A 13,853-nucleotide genomic window follows, 5' to 3' on the forward strand; every position below is an offset into this window, starting at 1 on the left:
CTTCCTCTCTCCTCTCCTCTCTCTTTCTGTGCGTCTCTCTCTTTCCTCTCTCTCTCCTTTCTGTTTTTTTGCCCGTCGGCAAGGTAAAATGGGTGCCGCCACCAGAAAGCACGATCACCGACTAGGACCCAGCCGCCCGCGGCGGTCCAGGGGGCGTGGCTAGGGGAGGGGCAGGCGGAGGGGCGTGGTTACGGGCTGGAAGGGGCGGGGCCAGCGAGGCGATGGCCTGGGTCGTAGCCGCCGCCGTCGCCGCCTCCGCCGCCGCCTGGTCCTCCGCCGCTTCAGCAGCGGAACCCGCTGCCGCCGACGCTTTGGTCGCCGGCCGCCCGCGCGCTGGCTCGGCCGGGACCGGTAGCCATGGAGGACTTCATCGTGATTTCGGACGACAGCGGCTCCGAGAGCTCTGGGAGCACCCGTTCAAACCGGGCGCGGAGGCTCCGCCGGGCCCTGTCCCGGACCCCAGGCGCGCTGCCCCGCCGGACCGTGGTGAGTGAACGAATCTCGGCTCGCCGAGTCCCGCCGTGGCCGAGAGCGTCACCTGAGCTCGGGCCTGGCATAGTCGCGACCCGCGGCCGCACCCGGCCTCACTTCGCTTGGCGCCTCCGGGTGCAGCCGCTTCCCGCCTCGCCGCCTCCCCGGCCTCTCGGGCCTCCTCCTCCAGGAGCGCGGCGGCGGCGGCGTTGGCGCTGGCCGGGACGACGGGGCCTCAGGGGTCCGGGTCCAGCCCGCCCGCGACAGCCGAGCACATGGACGAGCCCGATGCGGGGCTCGCAGAGTCGGAGGCGGGCGGCGGGCTCAGGCCCGGGACGGCGGGAGCTCGGGCGAGGGGCGGAGGGCGGGTCCTCGGGGCGCGGGAGCGCGTAATTGTCTGGCTGCTGGTGGGCACAGATGTGTGCAGCGAGGTCCAGGAGCCCGGGCCCGAGAGAGGAAAGCGCGGGGGCCTGGGCGGGCGGGGGCCGCGTTCCGGGGCCTGCTGCCTGGCCAGGGGCCGAATTTTGGAGCGGTGATGGAGGGCGATCGATGTCGCCTGGTACCATGTACCAGGCCCTCTGGGAATCTGGCCGGGGGTGAGGTGGGGGCTGAGTTGCATGATTTCTTTTTCTTTCAGGCCCCTTCAGTCTTTGTCCTTGTTCTTGAAGAGGTGCATAGAATAGCTGTGATCCCTGCCTTTCCAGAATTCTCTACAGCTACTTAGTGAACCCCTACCATGAGCCAGATGTTCTGGGAGCTAAAGATACAATGGAGAATACAACATTCAGGCCCCTGTCCTAGAAGATGATATATTTATTCAGCAAGTGGTAATTGAGTACCCAACTCAAGGGGTGGAGGTAGACAGCTTTCCATCAGAAAACTTCCAGCAATCTCCTCAACCTCTCAAAGCCATACCCCAGAAATACAAGAATTGTCAAGCTGGTGTTAGGTGTAAACAACCTGCTTCCTATGTAAATACTCCTTTGAGCAATTCTCCTAGCTTCTGCTCCCCCATTTCCCTTACTAGAAAGTTTGCAGTCCTGAAGCCTCCTCTCTGCGCCTCTCCCTTTGTGTTTCCCTTACAGAGCTAAATGTTAGGCGATCACTACAGAATGATTGGCATGCAAGACCAGACCACTTAAGGTAGACTGTTGTGTTGCCATGGTTCAAGCAAGAGAGATGCTCAGTACCTCTCAGTGAAGAATTTAGTTGAGTTGGGCAGCTGATAAGATGGACAGACGAGTTTTCAAATGAACGAAATGACCAGACTTCGTGATACTGCTGTGGCAGAATGTGAGCAATAATGATTACTTGTTGGATGAAAGAATGGAGGGAAAAGAGAGCAGTTCACAAGGATGTTTGAGCAGGCTCAGGGTGATCCACTAAAAGGCTAAATTCAGTTTGGACCTACTGTTCCTAAAGCACTGATGGGAAATGAGGTGGATATGACAGCTGAAAGGAGTTCACTCCTGAGAAAAGTCCGGGCTGGAGAGATTTGGAATTATCCAAACAGAAAGTAGTGACGGCCTAATAATGGTTCAGATCAAAAGCGTATGGAGAAGCTGGGTAAATTGGCTCACACCTGTAATTCCAGCCACTTGGAAGTCAGAGATAGGATTGCAGCTCAAGGCCAGCCCCTGCAATAGTTAGAACCTACCTCAGCCAAGCCAGGCATGGTGGTGCTTGCCTGTAGTTCCAGCTACTTGGGAGGCAGAAGTAGGAGGATCATGGTCTTCAGGCAGATACTCTGAGTTAAAAAAAAGAGAGAGATGGCAGGGAAAATACTGCAGGGTAACTCACAACTGCCTTTCCTCTGAGTTTCTCCTCTTTCCTATTGCCCCTTCTCTCAGCCCCTTAACTCTGTCCTTTCTGCTACTTCCCTTCCACCCAGGTGGTGTCCGTTTTTCCTCATCCAGCTTCCTTCAGTACATAGATGTCATCCTTATATCTGCTGGGTGGCCCCTAAGACACATACATGGATGGACTCTCACTATTTTTCTACTCTGACCACCCAAGAAAGCATTTTGATCTTGAACCTTCTGAATTGACTAGAAATGATGGACAAGCAGTGCTCAATTTAAATCTTTTCTAGATACTTACTTCAGCTCTCTAAAAGCTCCAAGCCAGTTCTTTTATCTTTCTTGAAAATTAGATGAGGGTGGTAAGATAATCATGTAAAAGATCAGAGGTATTCACAGGCCTAAAACATGTTTTTCTAACTTCTAGACCTCTGTTCAGATCAAGCTCCCCCACCTAAGCAGCTCTGTGGGCTTTGGCAAGTTCCATCGCCTCTCAGCATTTCAAGCCTGGGAATATTAATACCAGTTTACACCTGGCAGGATTGTTTCAAAGTTTTTAATTAGCATAAAAGGCACTTTTGGTACTCTTTGTATTCTTTCTAAGCCAGGCCTCAGACCTCAAGGGTAGCAAGCAATGAAATTTTAAAAAGCAAGTTTTATGTATTTTTTTCTTTTTAAAAAATAAATATTGACTAAGGGACAATTACTTGCTTGAATTCAAGAAATCAGAAAGCTATTGACTATAGTTGACATTTTGAACTCCTGGTTCTTGTTTTTTGCTTGCTTGTTTGTTTGGAGCAGATGCTCTACCACTTGAGCCACCCCACCAGCAAACTCCAGGTTCTGTAACCTGAGCTTCAGTCTTCTTTCGGTTAATGAAGTGTGTTGGCATTTTTGATAGCTTTTTTTTTTTTTTTAACAAAAACAGAACATTTTCAGATAGTCAATTAATACTGGTTGATAAAATTATAAAAATTTTGAAATGTATAAGGAAGATACCAAAATTGCCTTGATATCACCATATAAACATAACTAATGTTAACATTTTGATGTATATATCTGTAAGCTTTTACCTGCAAATGCATGTGTACACCCCTACATCCCCAGGTACCCTGCCATAGGTGTTTTTGCAAAAATGAAGTCTTGCTGTACACATGAGTTTTTTTAGCCTGACACTAATAAATACTTGTCTTCATAATTTTTCTTTTTGTGTGTGTGGGACTGGGGTTTGAACTTTAGGGCTTCCCGCTTGCAAAGCACGTGCTATACCACTTAAGCCACATCTCTAGTCCGTTTTCTTCTGGTTATTTTGGAGGTGGAATCTCAAGAACTGTTTACCCTGGGTGGCCTTGAACCTTGATCCTCCTGATCTCAGCCTAGCTAGGATTACATCAATACCCTGTGTTCATCAGTATTTTAATATATTTCTTTGTATGGATTTAAGTTATGTTTATGACCTCTTAGAAATGGAAATCATGCCTTGATTTCTATTTTAAACAACCCAGTGTGAAATTCCCTCATAATTAATCTTTGCACCTTTGTTCATATGTTTACGTAATAAGTTCCTCTTGGAGGCAAGATTACAGAGTGAAAAGGTTTGTCCTGCTTTCAGAGCTTTAATGTGTATAACCAGATTTCATGTACAAAATGAGTACTAATTGTATTCTCACTGGTAGTATGCCAGTGATGGTATATACCATCAGCCATAGCCTTTTCTCCACTACCTAAGTTACCCCCAGCTATTGACAATTTATTCAGTGTCTGTTTGTGAAGTGCTTATTGTATACTAGACATACCGGACATTCTTTTTCTTTTTCTTTTTTTTTTTTTTTTTTTGTGGAACTGAGGTTTTTTAACTCAGGGCTTTGCACCACAGTCCTCCTGATCTCAACCTTCCAACCTCCCAAGTAGCTAGGATTTCAGGATTGAGCCACCAGCAACTAGGCTTTTTTTTTTTTAATAGATGCTGGTAATACATCCGTGAACACAACCAAGTCTCTGTCCTGGTGGAGGTTTCATTTTAGTTAGGGGAGACAAGCTATAAACAGCCATAATAGTGTTAGAAAGAAAAATAAGTTATTCTTGTGTTTTTAATCTTTACTGACTTGATAACCAGATTCATGGGCTTTTTTTTTCTTTGATTGTGATTTATTCATTCAGTAAATACTTATTGAACACAGGGTCTGACCCTGGGAGCAGAAATGAACAAGATAACAATGGAGCTATGTTCTATTAGGTAGAGAAAGGCAGTAAACTAATAGATAAATGAATATAGCAGTAATTAGGATAGGGAACATTAGGCTAGGGAAAGTGTCATATGACATGTTTGGAGGGTTTTGACCTTGGTTTTTGGCTCATAGCTCCTATAACTCTTGTAATTTCCTAAATTACTGCTGCCTTAAATAAGGGTGTTTGTGTATGTTTGTTTTTTGTTTTGGGTTTTTGGTGCTACTATAGTTTGAACTCAGGGTCTCACGCTTTCTAGGCAGGCCTCTACCAGTTGAGCCACACACCTGTCCCCCAGCCCTTTTTGCTTTATTTTTGAGATAGGGTCTCCCTTTGGGTCCAGGCTGGCCCAGAATGTAGACCACAATCCTCCTATTTAGGCTTCTCTAGGTGAAGTGACAGACAGACACATGCCACCACACTCAGCTTTTATTGATTGAGATGGGGTTTCAGAAATTTTTGCCCAAGTTAATTGAACAATGATCCTCCCCATCTCTACTTCCCAAGTAGCCAGGATTACAGGCTATAACCAGGAGGAGTATCTTTTGTTAAAATTTACCTTTGTTCTTAGTTCCACTTCAGAGACATACAAGGTAGTCCTTTATTATTTATAACAGTCTTTTTCAAACACACTTAAATAGCTTAAGTTACTGAGGTGATTTTTTTCCAACTTTTTAGTTTTCTTTAAAGGAGTTTTAAATTTTTATGTAGTTCTGTCATTTTTCTTTTATGATTTTTTTGTTGTCATAAAGGTTTTCCTCACTCCTAAGATTATAAAAATATTTTTACATTTAATCCTTTGACCCATGTGGAATTAGATTCAAAAGAGTACAGATAAAATGGATATCTAATTTTTCTCTCCAGATGGTTAACGAGGTCTCCCAAAATCATTTGTTGAATAACCTGTCCTATTCATCCATTCATTTGAAGTAGGACCTTTATTAAATGAAAAACTTTTCTATATTTTTAATATGGACTTTATTCTGGAGTCAATACCTGCTGTTTTCATTACAAACAGAAGAAACTCTTTGTTTTTCTTCTGTTTTAGAATTTGGCTAGTTTTGAATACTTATTCTTTCAAATAAGCTTGAAATCATTTTGTCAATTTCCAAGTAATTTCTACTTTTAAAATAGGGATTACACTAACTTTAAAAACTTAAAGTTTGTGGGTTTTTTTTTTTTTTTTAAGTATTGGGGTTTGAACTCAGGGCCTCACACTTGCTAGACAGGTGCTTTACCTCTTGTGCCAATCCCCAGCAGTTTGTGGTATTTTAAGTAATAAAGTTTAACGTTTTTTATGTGTGTGTCTTTTTTATGTTTTTTTCTTTGTATATTAGTTAGCTTTTCATCACTATGACAAAACACCTAACACAAAATTTGAAAGAATAAAAGATCTGATTTGGCTCACATTTTCAGGGGTTTCAGTCCACAGTCTCTTGGCCTCATTGCTGTAGGCTATGGTGAGGAGCGCATAGTGGGACAAAGCTGCTCACCTCATGGCAGACAGGAAGCAATGAGAGACAGGAAGAGGCCAGGAACAAGATTCCCTTCAAAGGCACACCCTCAGTGACCTACTTCCTCCAACCAGTTCTACCTCTGCCATCTCAATATAGCCATTAAATTATGGATCCATCAATGGATTGATCCACTGATTAAGTCAGAGCCTTCATGATCCAATCATGCCTTAATGATTGGATCCACCAGCTGAGAACTGAACCTTTAACACAATCTTTTGAGGGGTCATTTCATATCCAAACCATAATATTCCATTCCTAGCCCCAAAGTCTTGTGCCTTCTCATAATGCAAAATGCATTCAGTCCATCTAAGAGCCCCCAACGTCTCCACAGTTCCAGTATTGCTCAAAACTTCAAATCCAAAGTCTCCTCTGAGACTCAAGGCAAACTTCCAGCTGTGAGGCCCTGTAGAATCAAAAACAAGTTAATGTGCTTCCAGTTTACAGTGGTGGGACAAGATACACATTCAGATACCAAAAGGAAGAGTAGAAAAACAGTAAGGAGGAATTGGGCTAAATCAAGACTGAAACCCAGCAGAGAAAACATTAAATCATGAAGTTCCATGTCCAGCATCTGGGGCACGTGATGTGAACTCCAGAGGACATGGGGAGCCTGTCCTCTAAAGCCTTGCTGGCTGATTCCCACATGTCACTCCAGTGGGCAGGCTCTTCTCACTCTTTGTAGCTTTCCTTGGCAAATGTCCCCTGTTCCTGGCATCTCCAACTGCCTGGGGTCTCCATTGCTTCTTCAGCTTCATTTCTGCAACCTCATACATTTCCCTTTCAGGGCCTGCCTGCAGGAAATCTGACTCTGTCACATATTGCCTGGCTCCTCAGGCTTTCTTTTGAAGTCTGAGTGGAAGCCTCCATGACCCAATTACTTGCATTTTGCATGTCTGCAAAGCCAGCATCAGGTGGACAATGCCAAGGTCTACTGCCAGCTCACACAGTAACCAGGCCACCTTGGACCACCATTGCATCAGCCTCTGAGTTCCTGGGCCACTGAGCCTGGTGAAATGAATCCTGGGGCAATAATTTCCTAGGCAGTCCTGAATGCTCTCTTCAAGAGAAAGTCTTTTAAATGAGTTTACATTTTTACACCCTTGAGTATGCAGTGGGTGGGGGCTAACTGATTCCTAAGGTATCTTCAAGGCATCTTTCCTATTGTCCTAGTACAAAGTAATTGGCTGCTTTTCTAATGGCACTAATCTCTTCAATAACCATGCCTTCCTTGGACCCAACTTTAAACTCACTTTTTTGGGTAAGCTGCAAGCTTTTCAAATCATTCTGTTCTGCTTTTTGCTCTCATTTCTCACTATAAATCTGGCTAAAAGCAACTAGCAATACCCTGAATGCTGTGCTGCCTTGAAATTTCCTCTGTCAGGTAGACTTGTCAGCCTTTTTGTTGTTTTTCTGGCTTAAGTTATTTTTCAAATAGTCTTGCATTTTTGCCTAGTGGCCTGAACCACAGTCCTCCTATTTATACCTCCTGAGTAGCTGGAGTGTCAGACATGTGCCATATCCACCTCATTGGTTGAGATGGGTGTCTCACTAACTTTTTGTTTGGGCTAGCCATGATCCTCAATCCTCCCAGTCTTCTGCCTCTAGAGTAGCTGGGATTACAAGCCTGAGCCACCATGCCTGGCCCTTGTAGTCATTTTTAAGCTCATCCTCCCACAGTACACAAACAAAATGTAGAGAAGTTCTTTGCCAGAATATAACAAATGGCCAAATTCCCAATAGAACCCTCATTTCTATCTGAAACCTCATGAGCACAGCATTTACTGTTTGCATTCCTTTCAGCATTCCAGTCTTCTAAGCACCCACCAGAATCACCAATTATGCTCTGCTTACAGCATGCTGGGCTTTATCTAGCCGACTTTTCCAAACTTCTCCAAATTCCTCCCATGAGCTAGTTCCAAAAGATCTTGACTATGTGTACTCAAGCAATGATGTCACTTCTCAGTAACAGTTCTCTATGCTAGTCAGACTTTTCATTGCTGTGACCAAATACCTGAGAATAGTCATTTAAAGAAGGATTTACTTTGGCTTACAGTTTCAAAGGTTTCTGTCCAAGGTGAGCTGGACCAATTGTTTTGGGTGCTAAGGCAAGGTATAATATCATGGTGCCAAGAGCACAGGACAGAGGTAGGTGCTTAGCTCATGGCAGTCAGCAGAGGGTACAGGGCCAAGGTATATTTGTAAAATATACTGCATGCCTCTAGTGACCCACTTCCTCCAACTAGACCCCACCTGCCACTGATGCCATCATACTGTGACTCCATCCAGGGATTAATCCATTAATTAGGTCAGAGACCTCAGGATCCAACCACTTCCCAAAAGCCCATTGGCTGGCAGCCATGCTTCCAACACATGAGCCTCCCCAGGGACATTTAAGATTCAAATCATGACAATGTGTTTTTATATTTACATCTTTCATCAAATTTTTACCTGTCTTTTGAGATTTTCCTATCATTTCCTTATTATTCTTTTATAATCTCATTTTTTTAATTTTTTGTCTCTTTCATATACCTGATTATTTCTTGGACTCCAGGCACACACCTCTGCTTCTGATCACTCATAACTTGGAGTTCCTTATTCATCTGGAATGTTTTATATGGCATGAACTGTGATTACCATGTTCCATATGTTGTATTATCCCATTTCTAAGACAGCATCAGGTCAAAGACTTATTGTCAATTTAATAACAGCTTTTCTGGAAAAAAGAAGTACTACCACATGGAACACACACATTACTTATAAGATGAATCCTGATTGCACAAGCATGGAGGAAACATGCCAGACACTAGAATTTATAAAATATGCTATGACCATTTATAAAATATGGTACTAATCATGTCTTCTCTTTTTCCACTTATTTGTAACATTTTATACCAAACTATATACTTATATCTATTTCTGGTATTTCTATTATGTTTTACTGATTTCTGAATTTTCAGTGCAATAACTACTGTTTTATTTTTGCAGTTTTATTTTCTTTCTTCATGGGACTGGGGTTTGAACTCAGGACTTCACACTTGCAAAGCAGGATCTCTACTGCTTGAGCCACTTCTCCAGTCCAATTTTTGCAGTTTTATAAAAATCTTTTAGTATTTAATAGAATAATTACCTGTCCTTAATCCCCTCTTCCAATTTTCTTGACTATTTGTGCCCATTTATTAATTATTATTGTTATCATTACAGTGCTAGGGATGGAACCCAGGGCCTTGCTATGCTAGCCAAGCATTGTAACACTGAGGGGATGGATGGGGGGAGTATAAAATTGCCATCAGTTCAGAACCATTGCCATAGCTTCATATGTTAACTGGAGAAGAAATAATATCTTCATGAAGTATCATGAAGTATTCCTAATTAGAAGCACACTATAACCTTCATTTTATGAGGTTTTCTTCTTGGGAGTAAAGTTAGTTTTCTTTGTTCTGTGCCTTGCTTATGAAGGAGCTACTATCTTGATTCTGAATCATGGTTATGTAGTGTTGAGCATGTTAATCATGGTGAGCACCACCGCTGGAATTTATGCCAGACAGTATGTTAAGTGCTTTGCTTGGGTGAACTCATGTAATCTTCACTGCAACCCATGAGGTAGGTACTGTTATTATCACTGCTTGATAAAGAAGGAAACTGAATTAGGTCAACCAAATACTGATCAAGCAGATTTACAATCACTAGTATCAATCTTGAAAATCCTGGGGCAGACTTGCAGACCTCACATCAAGTTTCCAAGGGAACACTGTATAGGGATGCTATACATATATGGTGAAGTAGAAAAAAGCAAGTTGCAAAATACAATTCTATTCTTAGAATGTATGGTCTTGTAAGCCAGGTGTGATGGCATATGCCTATAATCCAAAAAGTTTGTGAGACCCATCTCACAAACTAATAAAAGCTGGGCACAGCAACACAAGTCTGTCATCCTAGCGATGGGGGAAGCATGAATACAAGGACCATCATCCAGGCTGGCCTGGACATAAAGTGAGACCCTATCTCAAAAATAACCAATGCAAAAAGGACTGGAAGCATGGCTCAAGTGGTAGAACACTTGCCTAGCAAGCACAAGGCCCTGCATTCACCTCCCAGTACTGCCCCTTCCCCCAAAAAACAAAGAAACAGAAAGAAAACCGATAGCTAACATCATACTCAATGGTGAGAAACTTGAAGCTTTTCCACCAAGATCAGGAACGGGGCAAGGACTTCAGCATTGTACTGGACATAAGACAAGAAAAGGCATACAGATTGGGGAGGATGAAATAAAATTGCCTTTGTTCACAGAAGACATGATGTTTATGCAGAAAATCAAAAGGAATTGATTTTTTAAAACTTCCTGAAACTATAACTATTACTACAAAGTTGAAAATGAAAAATAGATATAAATCTAACAAAATATGTACAGGATCCATATAAGGAAAAACTCAACTGCAATGAAAGATATTATAGAACTAAAGAAATAAATGGAGAAACATTTCATGTTTAGGGATAGAAAACAAAATATTGTCAAGATGTCAGTTCTTCACAACTCAATCTGTAGCTTCAGTGCAGTCCTAATCAAAATCCCAACAATTTAATTCTGTGGACATGAACAGAAGTTTGTATGGAGAAACAAAAGGCTGAGAATAGCCAATTCAGTATTGAATTTGAAGTGCAAACTCAGAGGACTAACACTATCCAACTTCAAGACTTGCTATAAAGCTGCAGTAATCAAGACAGTAATATTGCAAAAGAATAGCTAAATAGTTCAATAGAACAGAATAGAGAGCCCAGAAATACAACCAGATAAATACAGTCATACTTCATTAAACAATGGGGGTACATGTCATTAGGTGACTTTGCCACTATGTGCATGATAAAGTATACCTACATAAATCTAGATGGTAGACCTATATAGGCCAATCACTTGACATTGCCTGTTGCTGTAATCAAGACACAGTTATCACAGATGTATGGTTGCTTCTGCTGATATAACAGCCTCATGTACTTTTTGTTTGAGGTACTGGGGTTTGAACTCAGGGACTTGCACTTGCTAGGTCATAAGCAGCAGGAATATACTCTAAAATCACAATAAAAAGTATAGTATGTAAATACATAGGCCAAAAGCATAGTGTTTATTTTCATTACAAAGTATTGTGTAGTGTACATAACCAAATGTGCTATACTTTTATGTGACTGACAATAGAGTAGGCTTGTTTACACCAGCATCATCACAAACACAGGAATCATATGTTACATTAGGACTGTTGTGCTGTTACTAGGTGATAGGAATTTTTCAGCCCCATTATAATCTTACAAGATCTCTGTTGTGTATGTGGTCCATCATAGACTGAAACATTCTGAATATTTTCCATCTGCAGCTTATTGAATCCAGCATGCAGAATGCACAGATACAGGAGAGCTAAGTGTATATTTATCAGATACCATTTATGTAGTTGCATGGAATTTTGCCCTAAGGGATATGATTCATATTTAAAACAACATGAATGAGTTCCTGTGGGATGATGCATTGTGGGAAAAAATGATTTTTATATCCAACAGTTTCGTTAAACACACTAATCTTTATGTAAATTCTTTTGACTTTTTCATGTATATAATTATCCATATAAACAGTTTTATTCTTTCAGATCTTCATACTTTGTATATCTTTTTTGTATTTTCTTACTCTGCATGACAGTGCCGGATGGAATTGGTGATAACAGGCTCTTATGTTGTATTCCTGATTTGAAAGGGAGTGTTTTCAGTGCCTCATCATAGGCTGCAGTGTTTGCTACATATACTTTGTAGATAACTTTTATGGATTAAGGAAGTTGTCTTCTACTTCTACTTCGATTTTTTTTTATTTTTGAGAAAGTCTGTTGAATGTTATCAAATGTTTTCTTTGGCCTTTTCAGATGATTATTTGTGTGTTAATTTTGTGTCACTGTGGCAGAGTAACTGACAAAAACAACTCAAATGAGGAAATTTTATTTCGGATCACAGGGTGAGAGGTTTCAGTCCATAGTTCGCTGACTTCAGTGTTTCTGGGGCTGGGATGAGGCAGAGCATCATGGCAAAAGAGTGTGATGGAGCAAAGCTGCTCACCTCACGGTGGCCATCTTAATGCTAGAAAGAAGAGAGGAAGACTGGCTTTTCTCCTAAGACCGGAAACAGGCCCATGATTTTTGATCTTACCACTCCTAATCAAATGGTACTGAAAGTCTCTCTCAGCTGGGGCAATAAGCAGGAAAAGGAAATAAAAGGCTTGCAGATTGGAAAGAAAGAAATAAAACTTCTATTTCTCAAGTGGCCCGACTGTCTACATGGAAAATCTACTAAAGAATTTAGCCAAGAGCAGGGGAGGGGGTCCTAGAACAAAGTGAGTTTTAACAAGGTCACTGGACACAAATTCAACACAAATCAGTCATATTTCTATATGCTAGCAATAAATAATTGGAACCTGAATTTCAAACACAATGCCATTTGTAATTACATCCCCCAAAATTACTTAGTTATGAATCTAACAAAATTTATAGAATCAGCATGCAGAAAACTAAATAATACCACTGAAAGAAAAGACCTAAATAAATGTAGAAAGGTATTATGTTCTTAGATTGGTAGACTCACCATACTAAAGTTGTTATTTCTCCCTCAAACTGATATATAGATTTAACTTAATTTTTGACAAAATCTCTGCATGATGCTCCATACATGTAGGTAAGATGTTTCTAAAATTAATGGGGAAGGTCAAAGGAACTAGATTAACAATTTTGAGAAAAGAATATAGTTGGAGGAATAAAACTATTTGATTTTAGGATTTACTGTTTAACTACAGTGGTCACAGGGTACGGTATTGGTGGAGGAACTGGCATATAGGAAGGATAACTTATTTTGTTTTGTTTTTTGCAGTGCTGTGGATCGAACCCAAGTCCTTGCACGTGCTAGGCAAGTGCTCTCCCACTGAACTACAGACCCAGCCAGGAATTGAAACATAGACAATGGAATGAAATACATCTCAAAATAGACAAAGACAAGTAGAGCAAATTGATTTTTCACAAAGGTGCAAAAAGCAAGTCAGTGGAAGAAAAGTAACTTCAACAAATGATGTTGGAATAATTTGACATTTGAAGGCAAAAACACCCCAATAACCTTGACATAAATTTCACACCTTATATCAAAATTAATTAGAGATGAACTTTTGTAAATGTCACAATGTATACCCAGTACAATAGTACAATTTAAAAAGGGAGAAAAAAAGACTATCTTAGCATAATTTCTTAACGTTAACTAAAAATGGATCATAGATGTACATGTGAAATGACAGAGCTTTTAGAAAACATAAGTAAATCTTCATGACCTGAAGTGAAGCAGAGAGGTCTTAGATATGACTCTAAAAACACAATCCATAAAAGACAAAATAAATAAATAAATTAGGCTTCATGAAAAAAAAATTTCCCTGTTAAGAAAAATGAACATACAAACTACAAAGTGGGAGATTATTTATAAGTAACATGTAACACAGACTAATATCCAGAATATATATAAAGAACACTAACCTTAATAGAAAGGAAACATACAGTGAAAACACCAAATTCTGGCAAGGATGGAGAGAAATTGGATTACTCGCTCATTAACAGTGGGAATGTAAAATGGTACAACCACTCTGGAAAACATTTGGCAGTTTCTTCTGAAGTTCTAGTTACCATATGACCTTTCCTAGGCATATGCTTTCCTAGGCATATAACCAAGAGAATTGGAAACTTATGTTTGCACATAAACTTGTACACAAATGTTCATAGTATTATTCATAACAGTCAAGTGAAAATGTTTCCAGTAAACATTTATCAACTGAGTGAAT

General features: G+C 40.9%; 1 protein-coding gene across 4 annotated transcripts in view; it reads left to right on the forward strand.

Moving 5' to 3' along the window:
* Positions 1–220: 220 nt before the first annotated feature.
* The window catches only part of Simc1 (SUMO interacting motifs containing 1), a 55,445-nt gene continuing 41,812 nt past the window's right edge, over positions 221–13,853 (forward strand). For 3 of the 4 annotated variants that reach the window (XM_074058691.1, XM_074058692.1, XM_074058693.1), the window contains exon 1: positions 221–486. In XM_074058691.1, the coding sequence (XP_073914792.1) occupies positions 358–486 (129 nt within the window). In that variant the 5' untranslated portion in view covers positions 221–357. The remainder of the gene's footprint in view (positions 487–13,853) is intronic. The other variant, XM_020171072.2, reaches the window with a different exon arrangement.

This window comes from Castor canadensis, chromosome 16, assembly GCF_047511655.1.
Source record: "Castor canadensis chromosome 16, mCasCan1.hap1v2, whole genome shotgun sequence".
NCBI classification, from domain to species: Eukaryota; Metazoa; Chordata; class Mammalia; order Rodentia; family Castoridae; genus Castor; species Castor canadensis.